At 40.2% G+C, this 24,589-nt stretch overlaps 1 protein-coding gene across 1 annotated transcript in view; it reads right to left on the reverse strand.

The window, feature by feature from the left end:
• PTPRM (protein tyrosine phosphatase receptor type M) overlaps nt 1–24,589 on the reverse strand; it is a 1,084,438-nt gene that overhangs the window by 100,577 nt on the left and 959,272 nt on the right. The window contains exons 21-22 of the mRNA XM_042782070.1: nt 17,227–17,303; nt 12,865–12,901 (exon numbers count right to left, since the gene is read on the reverse strand). Of these exons, the coding sequence (XP_042638004.1) occupies nt 12,865–12,901; nt 17,227–17,303 (114 nt within the window). The remainder of the gene's footprint in view (nt 1–12,864; nt 12,902–17,226; nt 17,304–24,589) is intronic.

The following is a 24,589-nucleotide window of genomic DNA, read 5'->3' on the forward strand; positions in this document are numbered from 1 at the left end:
TGTTGTCAGTGTATTGCAGGTTATTAATGATTCTTTCTCCAATCCTGATGCCATGTTCTTCTTCATATAGTCCAGCTTCTCAGATTATTTGCTCAGCATACAGATTGAGTAAGTATGGTAAAAGGATACAACCCTGACACACTCCCTTCTTGATTTTAAACCATGCAGTGTCTGCCCCCTTGTTCTGTTTGAATCACAGCCTCCTGGTCTATGTGCAGGTTCCTCATGAGTACAATTAAGTGTTCTGGAATTCCCATTCTTCTCAATGTTACCCATAATTTGTTATGATCTACAGAATCAAATGCTTTTGCATAGTCAATAAAACACACGTAAACATCTTTCTGGTATTCTTTGCTTTGAACCAAGATCTATCTGACATCAGCAATGATATTCCTCGTTCCATGTCCTCTTCTGAATCCAGCTTTCATTTCTGGAAGTTCTCTGTCAATATACTGCTGCAACCATTTTTGAATTATCTTCAGTAAGATTTTACTTGCGTGTGATATTAATAATATTGTTTGATAATTCCTGCATTCTGTGCAATCACCTTTCTTTGAAATGAGCACAAATATGCATCTCTTCCAGTCAGTTGGCCAGGTAGCTGTCTTCCAAATCTCTTGGCATAGCTGAGTGAGTGCCTCTGGCAGAGCATCCATTTGTTGAAACATCTCAATGGGTATTCCATCAATTCCTGGAGCCCTGTTCTTCGCCACTTCCTTCAGTGCAGCTTTGACTTCTTCCTTCAGTACCATTGGTTCTTGATCATATGCCACCTGAAATGGATGAAGATTGACCAGTTCTTTTTGGTACAGTGACTGTGTGTATTCCCTGCATCTTCTTTTGATGCTTCCTGTATAATTCAATATTTTGCCCATAGAAACTCAAGGCTTAATTTTTTTCCTCAGTTCTTTCAGCTTGAGAAATACTGAAAGTGTTATTGCCCTTTGGTTTTCTAACTCCAGGTCTTTGCGCATTTCAATATAGTAATTGGCTTTGTCTGCTCACGCTGCTCTTTAAAATCTTCTGTTCAGCTCTTTTATCTTGTCTTTTCTTCCATTTGCTTTAGCTACTATGTGCTCAAGAACAAAACTATGGTACATATACACAATGGAATACTATGCAACACTAATGTAGAATCTACAAAACATCACATAATGTGCATGAACTTGGAGGACATTATATTGAATGAAATAAATCAACTGTAGAAGGACAAATATAATATTAGTCCTGTATTATAAAAAGTCAAAGAAAGATTTACATATGAAAGAAAACTTTGTTTGTTACCAGGGATAGGAGAGGAAGGGAGGGAAAATTGCTAGACAGGTAAGAAGCGGGTATAGATTTGGGTGAGGGGAAGGGCTATATACCACATCGAGTGACCAATACAATAACACTAAGGAACAGGAAGACACAGAGGGGTGCACAAGAGGTGCAGACAACAAAGATAATACTGTGTTATCAGTGATAACAAACATTAATCTATGGGTAAATAGATAGGTAGACAGGCTGAATGATCATGTATGTTAAGGCAAAAGGGAATATAACCATGATTACATATAAGGTTGGCATACAATATTTCTACATAGGTATTTATATGTGCTATAAGGATGTCCATATAAATAGAACTAACAGGAGACAAAGTTATGATAATTTCTTAGGCCCAGTCAGTCACCCTGATGGAGTGAGCTGTTGTACCTATGGACATCAAGTTCAATTGGTATAACATTCTATATATAAATAGTGTTCTACATCCTTTGGTGAATAGTGATTGGGGTCTTAAAACTTGAAAGAGGCCACTGAGATGCAACAAAATAATTGATCGCTCCTCATCCAGAGCAAAGAGGAATGAAGAAAACCAAAGAGGCACAGAAACAATTAACCCAAGGAAACTACATGTGAACCTCAACCGATATGAGCATGACATTAGAAGAACTAGATGGTGCCCAGCTACCACTGTCAACCACTCGGAAAGGGAATAGTGCAGAAGATCCTAGATTAGAGAACAACGTGGAACAAAACTCAAAATAATAAAAAAGACCAGGTTTACTGGTCTGATAGAGCTTGATGAAACCCACAAGACTATGGCCCCTAGTTACCCTTCAGGCCTGGAATTGAACTCACCCCTGCAGTTTCCAGCCAAACAACAGAGAGGCCTTATAGGGTGAACATTTACACCAGGTAGACACACTCCTTACAACAATCGATCATGAGAGAACAGAAGGGCAGTATCTCTACAGGCAGATAGCTCAGGGGGCAAGAATACATAGGAAAGTAGGACACATGGCAGAGATAACTACAGGGAGGAAGTGAGAAGAAAGCTGCTCCATTATGAAGACTGCAGTCAGTATCATAAAACAAAACATTTATATACTTCTGTATGGAAAATGAATTTGCTCTGTAAACTTTCATTCAAATCAAAAAAAGAAAAAAAAAAAAAAAAGTTCACACCACACAGAATACATGGAAGAAGTGTGGAAGAAAAACAGATTAACAGCAAACAGAATGAAGTTACTCTAGCAAAATTTCAAACGTTATGCAATAGTTAAGAGTTGGTAATTATTTCCACTATAAGCTGTCACTTCTTCACAATTTTATTATTTTCACATTAAGTTTGTTCCTAGCTGAAAGTATTCAGGAACTTTTTTTTTAGGTTTTTCTTTTTTCAAATTATTGATTAATTATACACTAATTACATATATATAATAAATTAAAGACCAATAAAACTTACTATATAAGCTGCACATGGAGGATAGATTTATACAAACAGGCTTAGTACAGAGCTAAGCAAAGTTTGTTTTAACAGGATGGACCATCTCCAAAGATAGTGCCCTGAACTACTGACATCCCTAAAGAAAGTGTCTGTAAGATTAGGAGTTGACCAATACTCAATTTAGGAAAGACTCACAGGTGCTGAAAATAACTATCCCAAAAACTTCCCTGGGAAGTAGATGCTTTGTCAGGCCAATGTGCGATATAGTCTTCCTGTCTATTAGGGTTAATCCACTGCCCAGTTTCCATCTCTTACAAAATAACTATGCATTCATTCATTCACTTACTCACACACCCTACCAGGCAGTTGGTAAATGATTGTTGAATAAATGGATGAACTTGGTGACTCCCTTTATTTTGATGCCCTGCTGATGTTTATTCCTCTTTAGCTGTCTGGAACACCCTTTTAGGCTGAGTTGCTCTGTCTGATGGACAGAATAAATATCTGGTATCTGATTTTATAAATCAGTATGTGCAAACTTTAACTATGTGACTTGATAAGGTAACAATGACCATTTGGAATCTCTGAGCTTGGTGATAAGGTCAATGGCATATAGTGGAGGACCTGTCTGGATAGTCAGATCTCCACAGGTCACCATCTTTATGAATCAGTCCATGACTGCTTAAAAAGGCATAGCTTAGGCTTATTCATATGTGAGAACTGAAAGTTGATGTCACTAGCTATTTAGAGGTTTACACAAAACCATCGGGCAGAGCATAATAGAGAATGTGGGGGAGGCACAGGGTTTGTCCTGTTTGCATGTGGGCACCTAGGGGAGACCTGCTAGGCCAGGAACCCTCAGGAAGCTGCACGGAGCTACTGCTGATGGCTACAGAGACTCCACATGACAAGGTGACTTAACATTTTGAAACAGGAACATCGGTAATTAGCAAGATGTACTGTGTGTTATTTGAGGATATTTTCAAGGCCAGCAAGAGAGGGACTTATTTGCAAAATTTATATGGCATCTGCTAGGTACTTTACAATGTCCTAACTGATTTACAAATATTAACTCATTTAATCTGTATGACAACCCTAAAAGGTGTCATCATCCTTTACAATGAGGCACAAAGATATTAAGTAGCTTGTCCAAGGTCACACAGTAGAGGGTCAGTTAGGATTTGAGCCTGGACAGCATGTCTCCAGAGTCCATCTTCTTAAAGTGTAAGCTATCCTGCCTATCACACATATATGACATTCACTATGTATCAGGCACTGCTATACACATTGTTGTTGTTGTTGTTGTTATGTGCCGTCGAGTCGGACCTGACTCATAGCGACCCCTCCTTGGGTTTCTGAGGCAGTATCACTATGGAAGTAGATTGCCCCATCTTCTTTCTGAGGAGTGGCTGGTGGGTTTGAACCACCAGCCTTCTGGTTAGCAGTCAAGTGCCTTAGGCAGTATGCTACCAGAGATCCTGATATACACATATTACGTATATTAGCTATTTCAATCCCCATGGCCACCTATGGCAGGCAGTAGGGTGAAGTGATGAGAAGCTCCAATTCTGCAGTTGAACAACTGGGTCTGAATCCAGCTCTGCCCCTCGCTAGGTCTGTAACCCTATAAAGTCATTCATGTCTCCATGCCTCAGTTTCCCTACCTGTGAATCAGGGATAATAATATTTGCAGTGAAAATTAAATGAGTTAATGCATGTAGGATACTTAGTACACTGGCTGGTATGCAGTATAAATTATGTGTTTGTTCTTATACCACTAATTATTACTCTTTACCAAATACTAGGACTCTACATTAAATAATTTCAGAAGGTCATATAACTTTTCTAAGACAGGACAAGGATTTGGACTCAGGTCCTCTGACTTCAGCAAAGGTGGCATTTCCAATACATCATGCTTTTAAGAAACAGATGTAAGCTACGGATGTGCCACTCTAGTCTCTTGTCTTTCTGAGAGTTTCTAACATAAATGGTGAAATTGTTGAAAAGCAAAGGTGAAAACCCTTCAGAACAAGTGCAAACTAGTAACACAGAGGCAGAAAACCCAGCTGGAGTCAAATAGGATGCCGGGGTCTCAGTGACCATGGTTCTGAGAATGTGATATGTAGAGGGTAGTAATTTCAACTGTCTAAAATGAGTTAATCTATGCTGAGAGAATAAAATACTAAACAATAATACTCCAGGGTCTTTCAGTAAGAAGTTAGGCAAATAAATAATTCTATGCACTCAGAACTATATTTTACATATTTGTAAACAATCCATAATATTTTTGAAACTTTAAGAAGTCATTTTCTTAGAAGCCATATCAATTAAGTCTATGCTTTCTGCTTTACCATAAAATGGCTTAAGTTTCTGACCAAAGTGCCAGGGATCTTAATCTGAGGTCCACAGAAGCTAAGAAAATTCATAAATGGGATTTAGGGTGTTTATAAACCACCTCTGATTATATAAACTGTTCTTTCCATATGCATATATGAAATGTTCTTTCTGAGGAGAGGGTCTATAAACTTCATTAGATATGGAAGGGAATTCTGTGTCTCCATAAGGTGAGAACCACTGAGCAGAGCATAAAAGAAAATGTGGGGGAGGCACAGGGTTTGCCCTGTTTCCATGTGGGCACCTACGGGGAAACCTGCTAGGCCAGGGCCCCCCAGGCTGCTGCATGGAGCTAGTGCTGATGGTGACAGAGACTCCACATGACGTGGTGAAGACTGTGGTCAAAACCCCAATCAGGTAGCCAATCTGTCATGTTAGTAAAATTCAGAAAAAAAGAAATGATGAGGTAGGCTTCACTGTACTCATATTCAAGAATAAAATTTTTAGATTTTAAAAATCAATAGTTCAAGTTTTAACATCTCAGAAAATTTTAATTAAAAGATATTTTCAGATGTAACTGTATTCTACAAAATATGCTTTTCAGTTTTGTTGCAGTTGAAAGCATCACAACTTAGCAGGAAGGGAATGGGTCCTTGTTTCATTTTACTAAAGATTAACTGTCATTTTTAGGAGCCAGCTCCCTAAAGGCTATGTAGTATGTAACACTGAGTACAGGGAAAGAGCAAAAGTCCATGCTTCTTGTAAAGGGGAATATTCATACCTATGCCTTCCTAGACATGTATCCAAGGATGAGTATGCAGAAAGCCTTGTTCCTGTATACTGCACTCACTGAATTGCACACTACTTCTATTCTCAACTCTCCTTCCTTCCCAAGACCTCAGTTTATGGAATGAGAAAAGCAATATCTAAAATGGTCAGAGGATAGACAATATATTAAGTTAGTTATAGCACAATGCTTAGTATATAAGACACATTTAATATTTATTGAAGGGATGGATGAATAAAAACGCCGACTTTAAGAAAAGCTTTAAATCAATCAAAACCAGTTTTCTCTTTCAGATAACTCCATACCAACTAAGTTTCTAAAAGCAACATTTTCACTACCACACAGCTTAGAAACAGCCTTCCTTTCTCCCTCCCTCTCTTCCTTTCAACAAAGCCCCATATTCAAAGCCTTTTTAATAACTGTGCTCATTTTACATAACAGTTCTTTTGTCTTAGGCCCTCTAAGTTTTTTTTTTTTTTTTCTTCAATTTGGCATGTACTGATTTTACAGAGGGCAACAGTGGTTCAGTGGTAGACTTCCATGGGTTGGATTTTTGGCCAGTGCCCCTAATGTGCACCTCTCTGCCAGTGGAGCCTTGTGTGTTGCGATGATGCTGGACAGGTTTCAGGGTAGCTTCCAGATTAAAACAGACTTGAAAGGAAAGCCTGGTGATCTACTTCCACAAATCAGCAAATGAAAACGCTATCATCTGTGGTGCAGTGAATTACCTGGTATGGCTCTTCTAGCCATGGCCTTTGTGACACCCACCAGATTACTGGGTGGAACTATACAAATGGAAAGTGCTTATTATGGTCTACCAAGGGGATTGGATAGCTTGCTAATAATGTAAATAAGGTACATGGCACCTTTGTGGGAGTGGGACCATAGAAATGAGGTGTCTGGAACCCTAATGTGGGGATCGGTCAGTTTTGTCATTCTGCTAGGCTTAAAATGAGCCCTCCCAGAGGCAAAAGTGGGAATATCATTGCCATCAAGAGAGAAGAGCTGGAGGTGATGTGAAGTATGTCTTTAGACCCTGTGCTGGACCTTCTTGGATGACCAGTGTGGTAGTTATGTTTGTGTGTCAACTTGGCTGGGCCTGGTTGAGTGGCTGGACAGCTGGTGGTAGTTATTCCTCATGATGAGACTGGCAGTCAACTCCATGGTGGGATCTACCACAAGCAGGTGAGTAGCTGCCTTTGGGATGTTGTCTGCTTCCTGTATATAAGGAGAAGCCTTGGGAATGGTCTCTAGCCTATGGCACGTTTGGACCTTGCATGTAGCCATTTCGTTGCTCACCAGCCTGCTATGCTCTGCTGACCTTGGGACTTACAATGGACTTAAGTTAATGGCCTGCCATGTGGTTTGGTAACATTGGGACTGTGTCTTTTTACTTGTCAACCTTGGGGCTTCTCAGTCGTAGCAGCCAGTAGCTGTCTGAGTGAAGAAATGCCTCTAGCTCCAGTGGCCAGGAGTAGGAGGCAGAGCTGGATTCCAAAGTTGAGGGGCTTTCACCCAGCCCCAGAGCCTGGCACTTTGAACATGGACTTAAAGCCTCTAAATTTTAAGAATAAACTCCTGTTTGTTAAGGCCATCCCAATTGTGGTATATTCCTGTCAGAGTGGCACCAGGTAACCAGAACAACCAACAAAGATGATCAGCAGAAAGACAGTGGCAGCAGAATGGAGAGAATGGCACAAGACAGAGTGGTGGGCTTGCCCTGTCATGGAGTGAGAAAGCTGTGCCTTTGGGCAGGAGGCTTGCTGGCAGAGTGGGGTGCACCTCGGTGTATCTATCAGCAAAGCTAAAAGAGCTTTGTTACAATTATCCAAAAGAGCAGAGGTCAGGTCAAGAGGCCAAGGGCCAAAGAGAAATGTGCCTGAGGGCATGGCTGAAAGGAGGCTATCCTGATTGAAGAATTGTATCCTGAGGTTCCTGAACCTGAATTGTAGCCTGCTACTTCCCTAATAAGCCCCATAATTGTGAATATTGCCGGTGAGTTCTGTGTGGCCATTGCAAGGAATCATAGAATCCAGAAGAGAAGTTGACAGTTCTGTGAGAGGGACGATTGGTGTCAGAACCGGTAAAAAGGGTGGAGGGTGGTGGCATGTCTGACTTCTGCCTCACAGTAATCAGCCTTGCGCTGCTGATGGTGATTCTGTCTCCCCCTTGTGAAGTAGAGGAGGTCAGAGGAAGATGCTGTCCCTATACCCTTTTTGTAGGATCACAACTGATCTTCAACTGATCATGGGATGGTGCAGGACTGGGCAATATTTCATTCCATTGTGTACGTGGTTGCCATGAGTTGGGGGATATCTAACTGGCAGCTAACAATAACAAAAATGATCTGACTTCAGTGAGTCCATGAACCACTAAAATTCTATGTAAAATGCTGGGTCAATGTGAATTTTTCCGAGAAAATATATTCCAACAAGTAATTGAGAAGATCCAAGATGCCACAAGGTTAAAAACCTGGTCACCTTAGATCAGACCTCCCTTCTGTCCCCTGATGAATCCCCTGAACTCTGAGATCCTCTCATTCTGTCCAGGTCTCTGACAATGAAAGCCTTCCTTCCATGCTCTCTGAAGATCCGCTCATTCCCAAGCTCCACCTGACCACCTCCACCCACAGAGATCTCTCCCTTCACCAGCCTCTTATGAACTACCCAGTCACATGCCATGCACCGTCTGGGTCTGAGGATCACAAATTCAGTGGAGTGACCTCCATATTTCATGATGCACATCTGTTCTTCCTGAAGAACTGATAGGCAAATTCTAGCAAGCATCTTCCAGTATTTTTGCCTGGTGCTCCAGTACACAGGTGAGGCATGGAACTTGGCTCTGAACAAGCCATGCTTATCACAAACTGCCAGTATTTCCTCTGACAATTGCCTTGCATAGTCTTTCTCTAAGTTATCTAAAGAAGAACTCTCTTTAAGTCAGTTTTAAAAATGAACTAAACAATGAAAAATATAGGAGCCTAGAGAAGGCCCTGTATGTCACTAAACACTTGATGGCAGCAGCTCCATCGAGTGACAGTGCAGGAGCAGCTCTTCACATATGCAGCTGCCACCAGCTGACGGCATGTGTGATCTCTATGAGTTATACTGAGATTAAGAAATATGTCCAGTTATGGGAGACTCTACCCCCTGCACACTAGTCTGCCCCTGACATGAACCATTGTGTTTAGGCACAAGCATCAGTAACAGACATGACTTTCTTCCCCTGACCTTGGTTTGCTAAATAGTAAATCTTGAATGCTACCATTTCATTAAATATCTGGTCAGTCAGATGTGATGAAGTTAAAATTGGGTTATCAATATATTTAGCCACCAGACAGAAAACAATTAGAGGGGAGGCAGAGGGTTAAGAACATATGAAAACAACAACAAATCTGACTTGAATGTGGGCCCTTCAATTTGTAGGAGCTTTGCCATCATCACCCAAGGTCAAAGTCAGTTACTGGTAGAAAAATCAATTATGAAAAAGGCCAAATAGATAAATTTATGGCATGCACTCTGTGTTGAAGGAACCTGGTGAAAATCTGATCTGTATATTTCTAACTCTTGGGACTAAAACTGGTTGTCAGTAAATTGGACCATTCATGTAGTTTCATGGGTTCCTGCTGTGAATAGATTTCAAAGAACTATGTAAGTGTAAAACAGAGAGGTAAAAAAGAAGTGAGGAGAGATTTTAAAATTGCATCTATCTGTTAGTCTTTACCACCCATTTTGTTAGACTCTTACAGTAGAGGTTTCTTTTTTTTCCCCCCTTTGTTTTTTAGTTTTAATGAAGGCAACTCATGAACATATTCTATCTGTCCAAACTAATTAGTGCAGATTGTCAGATATCTTTACTACTGGCAAATTGAGGCCACTGGTTAAATTATGCTCATGGTATATACCTGAAAAATGATTTTAATTTCCTAATCTGAACATCATGGACTGAATGTATTACTCTTAATAAGATATGCATGCCTTGACAAACCGTGATATTAAGATACTTGCTCATTTTCTTCCCGCTCCCCTTCACCCAACAACATTGATGTCAGTACTTCCACTTTTGAAAGTCCTATCTGTAGCATGCCCTGGGCCTGGAGAGGGAACAGGTGACTGCAGCTTGTGCCTCTGTTCTGATTGGTTTGTTGTTTGTTGTTGTTATATGCCGTTGGGTCAGACTCGACTCATAGGTAGTCATTAACAATGGAGAGCATTTGTCACTTCTTAGTAGCCTAAAAATGTATCTGCTTGGTAACACTTGATAGGTTGAATGCTACCAAAAAGGACTACTGAACAATTAAACATCATTCAAACCAATTCCATAGGGGCCAGAGAACAACTTCCTTACTAGTATTTTTCTTTAAACAATAATCACCCTCAGGAATAAAGGAGCAGAGAGAATGAACAAAAGGAAAGCAGGTGAGGGGCCACAAAGGACTTTGGGGGGTTTTGATCTCTATTTTTAGCTCGTTGTGTATGTAGTCACATTAATCTCAAAATCTAAACTCAATGCCATTGAGTTGATTCTGACTCATAGCGACCCTCTTTGGGTTTCTGAGATGGTAAATCTATACAGAAGTAGATTGCCCAGTCTTCCTTCTGTGGAGTGGCTGGTGAGTTTGAACCACCAACCTTCTGGTTAGCAGTCAAATGCCTTAGGCACTATGCCACTGGAACACCTTCATATTAATCTAGAGGTACTCAGTCTTGCAAATTCAAATAAGATTGAACTTATTCAATCATGCTTTCTTTCAACTTGTTAAGTTACTGGATAAATAAGAATCTCTGTGATACTTTGTATATTTTATTATCAACATTTCACATAAATTTTAAAAGCTGCCAATTTCAGATCACTGTTACATTATTAAATTAAATCTGTTATGACCCTTACTTTAGAATATCCTGAAAGCCATCAATATGGATTCCACAGAACTAACAGTGGGTTCCTTTAATAGCATTGATTAACTCCATTTAGAAGCAGCAGGGTACAAACGAAGACCACAGTATATGAGTCAGAGCTCCTGGTCCATGTCCCTGTTTTGCCCGCATGGGTAAGAACATGAGTTGGGCACTTGTGTTCTAAGACCCTAGCTCCTGATGTGTAAAATATGTGTTTCCTGGTGTGTTCTCTGCCAGGTTCAACTGGGCACTCCACATACAACATTTCATCTGAGTGGCAAATCAACCATGCAAAGAGCCCTTGTTGACTTCATTCACATAGGAGGAAGCACACTCTGATAGGTCACCTTGACCAAGGGTTGTATTCATTAGTGCCCATGTGAGGCTGGGGACTCTGTGTGGCGCCACTAAGGTTTTCATGGCACCTGTGGGGACTAGGAATGCTAAGTCTCCACAGCTGCTTCATTTCAGACAACCTAGAGTTTTTCTGCTCTAGGGCTTCATTGTCCAATATAATATGAACAAACCACATGAAGCTCTGGGCAGTGCTGCTCCTAGCACTGAAATTCTGGCTCTGGCAACAACTGAATTTTCTCCTAACATGTTGAGCTCCTTCCTATTCCTCATGGTCCACTAGACATCTCAACCTCTCCAGCCTTCAAGTCTAGCCTTTCCAAACACTGCTTTATCAGCCTCTGATCCCTTTGCTCCTAAACTTTCTCCTGTGCATCCCCTGCCAATCCCTTATCTTTGGCAGATCAGGTTCTATGATTTTCCTACTCCTGTTTCTTAGATATAATGTAGTAGTAGAAAAATAAAATTATCTAAAGGAGAGAATGTGTGCTTTTCAACCTTAATTGGGTCCTCTCTACTTCTTAACACCACTCCTTCAATTCAACTATGACTGACTTTCTAACTCATCCTTTAAAATGGCTACTTCCCTAAAACCTCATGACTCTCATTACCTTCACTCTGCACAATGACTTGCCCCATAGTCATTGGGGAAGATGAAGATGATGATGATGATGATGATGATGATGATGATGATGATGATAAACAACATTGTCATGAGCTTTGTTAAGGCTTTTCTCTAGCTTTCCTTTAGCCAAGGTGATCCACCAATTGCTTTCTACCTGAGAGAACTAATTTCCTGTTTTCAGATCTGAGCTCATAATGTTTCCCTCATTTAAAAGTATCCCAATCTCTACCTCTACCACAAAGCTGTTTTTGGATCATCCCACCTGAAAGTAACTATTCTCTGGATTTCTCTAACATTTTATCTGTATCTCTCACAGAAGTTTTCAACTGATACTGCACCAAAATTTACAGGTCACTTCACACCTCCCCTATTAAACCACAGTCAATGTGCAAGGGGGATGCTTGCCAGAGTCAGCCTGTACCCCCAACAGTATCTTGCACAGTTCTTTGTAGAGAGAATATTCAAACCAAAAAAACAAATCTACTGCTACTGAGTTGATTCCAACTCAGTGACCCTATATGAAAGAGTACAACTGTCCCATAGCATTTCCAAGGCTGTAAATCTTTGGGAGCTCTGGTAGCATAGTGCATAAGGCACTTGACTGCTAACCAGAAGGCTGGTGGTTCAAACTCACCAGCCACTCCACGGAAGGAAGATGGAGCAATCTACTTCCATAGTGATACTGCCTTCGAAATCCAAGGAGGGGTCACTGTGAGTGAGGGCAACTTGAAGGCACATAACAACAACACATCTTTAGGGAAGCAGATTGCCTCATCTTTTTCCTGTGGAGCAGCTGGTGGGTTCAAACTGATAACCTTATGGTTAACGGCTGAATGCTTCAACCACTATGCCATCAGAGCTCCTAGTGTAGACAATATTCAGTACATATTTATTAAATGAATATCTACACATCTATGAATATGTATCTATTTTTTCTAACATCAAATTAATTCCTAAGGTAGTCATATTAAATCCAATTATGAATTAATGAACACATTTCTTCTAATGATCTCAACATGATGTTCTAACAAAATGAACACACTGAAAACAAGGATGTATGTATAGATGACTAGAACTACAGTAAATGGTGCTATAGCAATGCACCCTACTTTCTGGGGGAGGGTAAAGCATAATGGCAAAGCTGAAATAAACTTACCTTGTGTAGCAATATAATGATTGGGTCGATGATAACCCTAAAAATAAATGAGAAAGAATATCTGACAAACTGAAAATTGATTAACCAGCACAGAAGTCACATGCTAAGTTTTCTGAAATGAATGCATATACAAATACCAAGAGTTGCATCACTTGCAAGGTCAATTATTAAGCCCAGTTTCTCTTAATAAGCAATGGTGCTTCAAATATAACAGTTCTGATCTTTCACAGGAAGTGTGATAACTTAACCCTACATGGCTAGGAGATGAAGGATGAGCAGTAAACCCTAACAACTTATAGATCCTCTGTAATAACATGAGCACAACTCTTATTAGGGTGCAAAAGGCTGAGAATGTGCAATAGAATTTCATTTGTGGTTGGGATGTTATTGACAACGTGCCAAGGGTTTAACACATACTATGTTATATCAGTATGGACAGTTATATCAATAGTAATACTAAAAACTATTCTTAACCACTGTTAATGCCATGACACAATGCTGTAGCAAGGGTCTGAAACTAAAGAGGTAGAAGTTCTGCTTGACTCATTCCTTTTATCATGACCCTTATAAGGAGGGGGGAAAAAAAACCTCACTGCCCTCGAGTCGGATCTGACCCATAGCAACCCCTCCTTGGGTTTCTGAAGAGCTATCACTATGGAAGTAGATTGCCCAACCTTCCTTTGGAGGAGTGGTTGGTAGGTGTGAACTGCCAGTCTTCTGGTTAGCAGTCAAATGCCTTCGGCATACATCACCAAAGCTCCCATAAGAAGGGAAGAAGATGAAAATTCAGACTAAAGAAAACAGGGAGCAAAAAATACTGTTGGAGAATTGTCCAAGAAGGATAAAACCAACTCAGGGAAAATTACACATTACATCACCACAGACCTTAATGTTCGCCATTTCTGTCTTCCAAATTTACACAAAATACTGGGTTCAAGACAGCAAAAAAACAGCATACAGAAACAGGGAGAGGAAACCCAGATTTCTCAAACAATTAAATGTCTATCTATTAGATTTTTTGCTCGAAAAACAAGTCACCAACAAAAACAAACACAACACATACTTCTATATAACTGACCAGCTGTAGATCTCAAATAATAGAATCATTACCAATATTAATTAGAATGATTTAGACAATCACTCATTTCTTACTAGCTGTAAACTCCATAAGAGCCAGAACCTTGTCTAGGGCCTAGTAAGGTACCTAGCATATTGGAGGAGGAACTCATTTACTAAACTGAATTAATCTACACAGTCCACAAAGGCCTATGTGCTGCTAAGTACAATAGCCATTTCTCTATCTTCATCTACATAACCTACCAGCAATATAAATACAATTAATTCCTTTGGGATATGTTTTTCACTTGGCTTCTAGGATATGACAGACTCTAGGTTTTCTTCCTACCCCCCTCCCTAGTCACTCCTTGTCAGTTGCATTCATTGGTTCCTGCTTCTTTTTCCTTTATGCCAATGTTTGAATGCCCAGGTTTTGAAATTCTTCTGCATCTACAATCACTCCCTTGGTGATCTCACACAGGCTTTAAAGACCATCTTGATATTGATGACTCCTCTATTCTTATTTCTATCTCTGACCTTTTCCCTGGAATCCAGACTTGATATCAAATTGCCTTTTCAACATTTCTGCTTGGATATCTAATATGCACGTTTAAGCTTAGTATGTCTACAGCTGAACTCTTCATCTTCTCTCTGTGCGCCATCCAAATATACTCCACCTACAGTCTTCTTAGTTAATGGCAACTCCAAATCTTGAAAGCATCCTTGACTCTTTTTCCTTCTACTACTCCTTACCTAATTAGTCAACAAATCCATTTGGTTCTATCTTCAAAATATATCCAGAATGCTAAATTTCTCATCACCTCCACTGCTACTGCCTAGGCCAAGCCATCATCTTCTCTGATTAATTCATAGCCATCTAACAGGTTTCCTTGTTTCTACACCTACCTACCTATACTTTACTCTCCTCTCAGCAGCCAGATGATGTCACTCATCTGCTCAAAACCTTTCTAGTGACTGCCCATCTACTTATACCAAAAGCCAAAGTCTTCTCAACTATTTACATTACTTGGTACCCTGGTCTCTGTCCCTCAGAATCTACAACTTTCTTCCTTCACACCAATTCACCGGCACTTGCCTCTTGCTTTTCTTCAAATATGCCAAGGCATGTGCCACACCAAGGCATTCACATGACCTTTTCTCATTCTAGAATGCTCTTCCTCCCACGTATGTACATGGGTCCACCCTTCATCAACTTGGCTCAAGTGTCACCTTCTCAGATCAACTTATTCCAGCCAGTCTATCCAAGCCTGGTACTCCTTATTCTCCCTTTTATGGCTTTGTTTTTCTTCATAGTATATACTGCCTTCTGACATACTACATAGAATTTATTTTTTATTCTATTTATTATCTATTGCTCCTGATTAGAAATCAGTTCTATTATGTCAGGGTTTTTTTGTTTCTAAATATGACTTTTTTTTCCAGTTATAATTCTAGCACCTAGAACAGTAAGGCAAAAAAGAGATATTCAGTAAGATTTTGCTGACTGAATACATAAAATGTAAAACCAAACATGTTGGCATGGAGTCGATTCCAACTCATAGCAATTCTACAGGGTAACACAGAATTGCTTCATGGGGTTTCCAAGGCTGTAAATCTTTATGGAAGCAGACTTCCATGTCTTTCTTCTGCAGAGCAGCTAGTGTGTTAGAACTGCCAACCTTTAGGTTAGCAGCCAAATGTTTAACCACTGTGCCACCAGGGCTTTTTCAAATGCATAAAGGGGCCCTGAATATCAACTATTCTCTCTGTCAAAATAAAATCAAAACTCATTATTCTATGTTTTCCTACTTTTATATCTTTGTTCATATTATTTCCTCAGGGTGCAATGTCTTCTCTCCCCTATATCTCTACTCATGCATTCTTTACAGTTTAGCTCAAATCCCAGCCCTATGATACCTAGTCTGATCACATTTACTCCATCAGTCAATTACTCATCAAGCACTTACTAAGTGCTTAGTCTATTTCAGGCATGTTCCAGATGCAGAGGATACAAAGACGAGTAGGACACTGTTCCTGTCCTCAAGGACCGAGTAGGTGTTCTAGGAGGTAGGACTGGAGTGTGAACAGGTTCCACCGGCACCTCCCAAAAGAAGGCGTTTTCAAGGTGACCAGGTGGCAAGAGGGCTTGGAGAGGATATTGCCTTTATATTTCAGATTCTAAATTGTGAGCCCTTGGGAGAAGGTAACAAGTCTTGTACATCTCTGAGTACTCCCATAAGGTATTCTCACTAAAACATTTACTAAATGAAAGAATAAGCACAATATGCCTTAAAAAGAAATTCTGCTTTAATTAAACAAACAAAAACTTGTGCTGGGTACATTTTGGCCATTGTCAAAATGGTTAGAGGGATTTTCTTGATAAATGAGTTATGGATTATTGTTTAAATAATCATTCCCTAAAACCTACCCCCAAACTAACTAAATATTTCAAGCATTTCTTTCCAATTCACATTAAAAATAAGACTTTCAGTTATTTTCAGATAATTCTTTCCCAGAGATTGTTGGTAGCATCCCAATAATACTCAACATAGATAACAAGAAATCCATATATATGGATAAAACCTGTCCATGATAGTACTAGTGCACTAAGAGATAAGAAGATGGTCAAACACAGAGCAGGCCTTTAAACTACAAGGGAGCAGATATCTGTGTAATATAAACTTGGGCCTTCAAGGTAATGGCAACTTTCCCTTGATTTTCAGTCTACTTTTGATTTCATTCATTCTTTCAACTGAAAACATGCTGTCTTCTAAAGAATTTATTCTAATGTAAAACATTCAGTTAACATGATGCAGAATGAACAAAGAGGCAGTCTTCAATAATTAAACAGCCTACATATTTAATGACATGTCTTGCTTGCATTAGAAGTCCTGGTTAACAGCTGCAGACTACTTTGAAGGCAACTTAAAAGTGTAGCAATGACAAGAGGTTGCAAATCACCATATTAGGAATTACAGAGTTTTGTCCCATTAATATGGAAACAGATTTTTAAGTGTCAAATAATCCAAGTTGTTGACAAAAAATGGAAATAGCATTTTCTTAGTCCACATGAGCTTGGAAAGCAAAGAATCCACAAAATATTACAGAGAAATTCATCCACAAATAGGCTGGCTTGAGCAAAGGAGTGACCATATCTTCCCTGCCAAGTTCTGCAATGTAGGTATATAGGACATTATCATGTCTCTCCTGCATCTGCCCTAATGTGTATCCATCAGTTTTAGAGCAGACATGTGATCTGGTTTATGTCAGAACAGCTGGGTTTATTGATAGTTTCAAAATACATACATCAATATAATTTCCATTGATATAGTCTGAGTTGGTGTCTCCTTCAATTGTCTGCAGCCTCACCCGGGAATGATCATCTGCAAAGGAAAAGAAAACAACAGTTATAAAAAGCAACATACTGTGCTGCTTAGAGCCGTACTTGACATGAAGATCATCCACATTCTCTGTTTTACAGGTAAACAAAGCATTAAATACTACCAAAAACAAACCAAACTCTGTTGATGAGTTGATTCTGACCCATAGTGACCCATAGGACAGAGTGGAACTAGCCCACAGGGTTTCCAAGTCTGTAAATCTCTACAGAAGCAGACCTGCCGCATCTTTCTCCTGTGGACTAGCTGGTAGGTTTTAACCACCAACCTTTCAGTTAGCAGCCAAGCACTTAACTACTGCACCAGCAGGGCTCCTTCATTAGAACACATGTTCTAAACTTCTTATTTTGCTATTGAAACTGGGAAGGATTTATAATTCTTTATATTTACAGTAAACCTCATTAACTTATTTGATCATTTACATATACGAAGCATTAGCCAAGGTTTGAGACTTTTATACAGAGTTCTTTGAACTATAAGAAATTACTTGTTGGATTAGAACTTCTAGCAACGTCACTAAATCACATATAAACCCTGAGATCTTAAAGGCTGCCTATGACATCAACATTGACAAATGATGGTTATAAACCAGCAACCCAGCCTTTGGTGATGGTTCTAACCTCAGTCATCTTCCATGCATTCCTTAAGTCCTCCATCTGCACTTGGAGCATCCAGTAAGAGAATATTGCCATGTGACTACACGCAAGTTAATCACTCTACCAAGCCTTGTCCTCATCATCGATAAAAAGTGGATGATCGTGCCTGCCTCAAAGCAGGCTGTTGTAAGGATTAAACTAGACCTTCCTGATGACTGATAGGAGTTGCTTTGGAATGGCTTCACTTAATATGCTAATGTGTGAAATCCAGAACTTCACATTGGTCCCTGAAGTTCATCCTGTTGGATAAATGTTTCATTTGTTTTCGACAAAAACTAGAAAGGAATTGGTGTAAATTTTCTAACTTTCCTGTCTTAATGGGGCTTTTTACTTAATTTCATGAGAGATAGTCATATTATTTCATGCCAGTGCATTACACCAAATTGGAGCTCAATACATTCACCTGAAATTTGGTAACCAACTGTGCCAGACATGGAAAATAACCTGGCAGAAGCCATGCTTTCCTGCTCTGCTCAAAGGAGAATATGGTGCATAGTGGCTATGTGTATGAGCTGTAGTCGGGTGTGTGTTGTGTATGAGCTGCAGGGTCAGGTCTTATGTATGAAATGTGGGGTCAGGTTGGTGTCTGTCTGAGCTGTGGGGTCAGGTCTGTGTGTGATAAGCTGTGGGGTCAGGTGTGTGAGTTAGAATTCCAGCTCTGCCACTTGTGATTTCTGGCAAGGTACTTAATCACTTTGTGCTTCAGTTTCCTTATCTGTAATATGGGGATACACAGTGCATACTTCATAGGATTACTACGGGCATTAAAAAAATACAAACAATGTAATCAATGTCTGTAAATGATACATGCAGAAATTCTTTAACTGGTGTATGTTTTGCAGTGTATATTCTCAACAACAATAAAATACATTTTATACACACACACACATATATATGTGTGTGTTTATATATATATATATATATATATATATATATAAAGAGATTTAGAAAGAAGTCTGGCACCTCATAAGTGACAAATATCAGTTATTACTACTGTTATCACACACTGCATAATACACCCCCACACTTTTCTCCTCACAATCTTTACAGTTGATGGCCCAACCCCAAGAACTGACCCATATGCATTTAGAATTTTTCCTCATGGTGATCAACTTTAAGAACTAGCTTCCTAGAACACATTTTGTTTTATAACCCCAAGTTTCCTATACACATTTTGTCCATGTCATGGAGGAGGTGAGTTGTTAGGGCCCTGGGAATGTGTGGATTGTTATGGTTTTTGTATTTATTAGGAGAGCTGGTGTGTACACATAGCTATTTCACAGAGGGGAGCTATAAGCAATTCTGCCGGCAAAGCCCTTGGAGCTTACCAAATGAAAGATGCTACAACAGAACTGATTCATGGTCAGTCATTCTACACACATCAGGCTTTTAGTCATCTCCTCCTGAAAGGAGATTAGGTTTACTTTCCTGTGGTACTTGGACTTTGCCTGGGAAGCCTTTTAAAAGGCAGGCACCACATTACAGCAGGGCTAGGTGAAGGATATATTGTACACCCTTGTCAGAATCCCCCCTTTCACACTTTATTTCTCTTAGAACCTCAGGATGAATGCTGCCCATTCACCGTGATTTACCATACTTGAGTTTCTCAAGTTGTTCTGTAACGTTCTCTTTAGAGATTTCAATCTCTGTCAAAACTGCACTCGCATTTCCCATAAACAGAGCCTTTGAAATGCAGTTTCCCCATCATTTCTGCATGTCAGTGGGTAACAAATAACTCGGCTGTTACTTCTCCAAATTAAATTGCTTTTACTTGCCTCATGATGTTATTTCCTAAGCAGGCTGAGGTTGTTTTGTCTTTATGTGCATGATATTATCTTTTTTTTTAAATTGATTCTACTAGATTACAAATTCTTCTGGTCAGAAACCACATAGTATACATTTTGAATATCCCCAAGAGTTCCTTCCACCAAGAACACAGGGCACAATTCCAGGACTCCAGGGAGGCACTGTCCATACCACAGCCCATACATACTGCCACGTGGCCTGCAAAGTAAGTGAGCAAAATGTATTTAACTCTTACCAAGCTAACAAATGGACCACAGGTCAAGATCAACCAAGAAGTCGGAACTGTTTCCATAGTGCCTTTTAAAATTTTTATTTTAATAAAGCCTTGTCTAATGTTATTAGAACAGTGAGCTATTTCATCTTCTAGAAATCTCTGTTCATTCCTGCCCATCTCTAACTGTCCAAATTTTACTGATTTTCCAAAGTTCAACTAAAATGGCCCTTCTTCAAGGAAGTCTATTCACTTCTCCAAGGCTTTTTTTTTTTTTTCCCCAGAATACCCACTATATGCCAAGCACTGTGCTAAGTGCTAGAGATGTAGTGGTAATTATGTGAGCCACAAGGTCCTTGGGTTCATGGAACTTAAAGACAATGGAAAAGACAGTCAACAAATATTTATGTAAACATAATAACAGAAACATAATTACAAATAATTATGTAAACATAATTTTGACAAGTTGGAAAGTGACAGAGAGCTATGAGAGTACATGGCCTGGGACCTGGCTTAGTCTGAGGGATCAGTGAAAGATTTCCCCCATAAAAAGACATTAGGCTGAGATTAGAATGGTAGAAAGTTAGGCTGGGTAGGTAGAAAGGAGAGACTTCCTAACTCCAGATTCAGGAAACAGCATGTGTTTAGGCCATGACTTGGGTAGGATCTAGTATGTTCCTGAAAACAGAAGAAGGGCCAAGTCAGGAAGGACCTTTATCCAATGCACAGTAAGAAGTCACGGAGTGTTTTAAAGGAGAGAAAGACATGCTTCACTGTAAAAAATTATTTCAGTTCTTATAGAGGATGGACTGAAGGGAACCCATAGAGGATGTGCTGACCAGTTAGAAGGTCCTGCAGTCAACTATAGCTTACTTTAGGGAGAAATAGTAACTAGGGAGAAATAGTAACTGTACATTGTATAGTAAATGAAAATGACAAGGGCTTTGGTGACCCAGAGATTTTGATTTGAATGCTAGCTCTACTATTCATATGCATTGAGAAACTCAGTCTGCATGAAGGACTTGTCGGCATTCCTTTCTTTTCCCTTAGAAAAGCCTACATTGAAAAGCCTCATATTTAGTATATGAAATGGGGAAAAAAACGGCATTCTTGAGTAAGAAATGAGCACAGAAAGACTGGGTCATAACAAACCATTAGTTACTCTTGAAAAATCATAATCTGCCAAATGCCTTTTCCCATGCATGTATGCACATATCCATGTATGTATTCATGCATGCACGCACGAGAGGTAAGTGATGTGAGAGATTTAAAGCTGGTTTCCACCTCGGCTCAAGTCCGTAAAACATGTTATTAATGTTCTCTACATCAAGTAACAATATGTTTAAAATCAGAGATTTGAACAGGCTCAAAGCCCTATTTAAGATAACTCTAAGAAGCTTCAAATATTTTAACACTTCTTATTAAACATAATGGATATCACTCATAGCTTTACAATTTTAACTTGTATGTGATTAGGTATTCTGATAACAGCAGAACTGGCATATATAATTGATAATCTTTCACCTCTAACCAATTTCTACTCTCTGCTAAATGCTGATGACTTATTTAAGGTAAATTGAACTCACAATGATCTAAGTAACATTTACCCCCTGGACGACTACTCAAAATTAATTTTAATTATAATTGATTCCTTAAGATAATGGCTCTTCTGTGGTTACGTTCTCACCTAGGGTTGTTACCGTACCTGCACTGCTCCTTGTTTCAAGGTCCAAGATGCAGAAAGAGCATCTAACAATGTTTGTGTGTGTGGTGGTAGCTCTTCGGCAGTGTTTCATAGTGCTGTGCATGGGGTCACTATGAGTTGGAAATGACTCTATGGCACCTAACAACAACAACATCACTGCGGAAGTAGATAGCCCCATCTTCCTTCTGAGGAGTGGCTGGTGGGTGTGAACCCCAGGCTCTGGTTAGCAGTCAAATGCCTTGGGCACTATGCTACCACAGGGGTTTCCGTTTATATTTGGAAATGGCTACCTTAGCATATTTATGGGTAAGGGAAAAGTTGTATCACTTAAGAGTAAGGGAAATAAGGGAAAAGTTTACATTACTTAAGAGTAAAAAACAATAAGCAGTTCTTAAGCCTCATTAAAACCATTCCATATGCAAATACTGTTGCAAAACAGTGAACATGATCTTACAAGCTCATCTTATGTTCCTGGAAGAGTACTAAGAAGAATCTCTAAAAGAAGTTCACTAGCTCCCGGATTCTCCTTCCCAGTTAATGTGTCACTCAAGGCCATGACTCTCTGAAGCAGACTTCCCAGTCTAGTAATTGACCTATCTACAATTACATAATCTTGTTTGGGGGGGTGGTGGTGGTGAGGGATGATAATGCTACTCTCTAGGGAGATAAAGAAACAAGGCCGGGTCATCTACTTCTGAAAAATAAGCCACTGAAAATCATAAGGAGCATAGTTCTTCTCTGACACACATGGGGTTGCTGTGAGTAGGAGTCAACTCCACAGCAAGTGGTTTTTAACATGGGAACGCACATAAGTATGATTTAGCTGTTGTTGTTGTTGGTTGTTACATTCCATTGAGTCAGACCCGACTCATAGCGACCCCTCCTTGGGTTTCCCAGAGAGTATCATTACAGAAGTAGATTGCCCCATCTTCCTTCCGAGGAGTGGCTGGTGGGTACTTTTATTCTTTTTTTTCCCTCAAATTCTTCTACAATCTAACAATATCCAAGAGTTATTTTTACTACTGTAACTAGACACACAACGCAACATGACACAACCACTGCCATGGAGTTGGATCCGACTCATAGCTCATCTGACCCCTCCTTGGGTTTCCTAGGCTGTATCATTACAGAAATAGATTGCCCAACTTTCCTTCTGAGGAGTGGCTAGTGGGTTTGAACCACCAGCCTTCTAGTTAGCAGTCAAATGCCTTAGGCACTGCACCACCAGAGCTCCCAACTAGATACACAGCCAGCCCTAAATTAAGCAGTTTTCAAATAATAACTTTCAGAGTAGGCCCGTTTATGGCAATGGCTTTATCAGGTCCCACTGGGGAGCTCTGCTTGGATGCACCATTCCCTGGGAACTATTTCTGGGCTTGAAGTCTAGCAAAGATTGAGCAAGAGCTGGCACTGAGGACAGTTCTGGTATTTAAGCAACAATGGTACTTTATCACCCATATATGGTGTATTATAGCTTAAATTCTGAAGCACTTGGTATGTAGAAGGCTGCAGTCTATAGTGGGAGCCCTAATTCTATTTTGAGTTCTGACATGTCACCATTTGAGTTATTTGTGATCATTAAACCAGTAATGTAGCTATGCACAAACAAATTCTGGGACATACTTAGGGAGGGACAGTTTGCCCTCAGGAAGAGTGTGGTTGAAAGTAGATTGCTGTTGTTGTTATGTGCCGTTGAGTTGGACCCGACTCATAGCAAGTCCTCCTTGGCATTCTGAGGTGGTATCACTACAGGAGTAGATTGTCCCACCTTCATTCCGAAGACTGGCTGGTGGGTTTGAACTACTGGCCTTCTGGTTAGCAGTTAAGTGCCTTAGTGTGGTGAGTAAATTCCTTAGTGTGGCTTTTCTACCCATAAGTCTTTGTAAACTCCAAGGTGGGAATTGCTATTAGCAACTGAGGAGATCCTGATTGCTAAAGTCGCCCACCTAGAGTATTTCTGTTGGGAGTGGCACAAAACAATGTTCTGGGAGGTTCGCACTCTCTCTCAGTTGCTTAGAGTTCTGATGCCATGATTGGCTAGTTTGGCCACTCTGCCAGGCTCAAAAGGAGGTCTCCTAGAGGCAGAACTCTCTCTGACTGCTGGTTGAGGAAGAGGTGCTGCTGAAAGAGACACATGCTCCTGAGACACGCATTGCTGAGAAAGAGACACAAGAGACATGCATTGCTGAGTGAGACACCAAAGGACCAGCACCGCTGGGAAAGAGACTGAGAGACTGTTAGCTGAGAAACGGTGGGCTGGGAGAGACTGAGCATTTTTTCCTGAACTTGAATTGTAGCCTGTGGTGTTTCCCTAATAAACCCCATAATCTGTGAGCTCTGTGTGGCCACTGCAGAGAATTATCGAACCCAGGAGAGAGGTGGTGGGTGCTTTGGGAGGAACAGTTGGAGAAAGGGCTGGAGGGAGGCAGCATGTCTGGCCTTGTAAGAATAGGCTTTGGGTTACTGCTAGTAATCCTGTCTTCCTCTTGTGGGATTAGAGGAGGTCAGAACATGTGGCCTCCTTGCCCTTTTTGCACTTAGGCACTATGCTACCAATAGATTATGCTCACACAAAGAGCTCGGAACTTTCCTGGGTATGTCCTTAAAACCAAACGCAAACTCACTGCCATTCAGTTGATTGCAACTCACAGCGACCTCGACTGGGTTTCCGAGGAGGTAACTCTTTACAGAAGTAGATTGCCCCATCTTCCTTCCATAGAGGAGTTGTAGTAGCATAGTGCCTAAGGCATTTGACTGCTAACCAGAGGCTGGGGTTCACACCCACCAGCCACTCCTCAGAAGGAAGATGGGGTGATCTACTTCCGCAGTGATGTTGTTGTTGTTAGGTGCCGTCGAGTTGTTTCCATCTCATAGCGACCCCATGCACAGCAGA

Source organism: Orycteropus afer, unplaced genomic scaffold (assembly GCF_000298275.1).
Source record: "Orycteropus afer afer isolate SDZICR_OR568_19922 unplaced genomic scaffold, OryAfe1.0 scaffold00234, whole genome shotgun sequence".
In the NCBI taxonomy this organism is placed as follows: Eukaryota; Metazoa; Chordata; class Mammalia; order Tubulidentata; family Orycteropodidae; genus Orycteropus; species Orycteropus afer.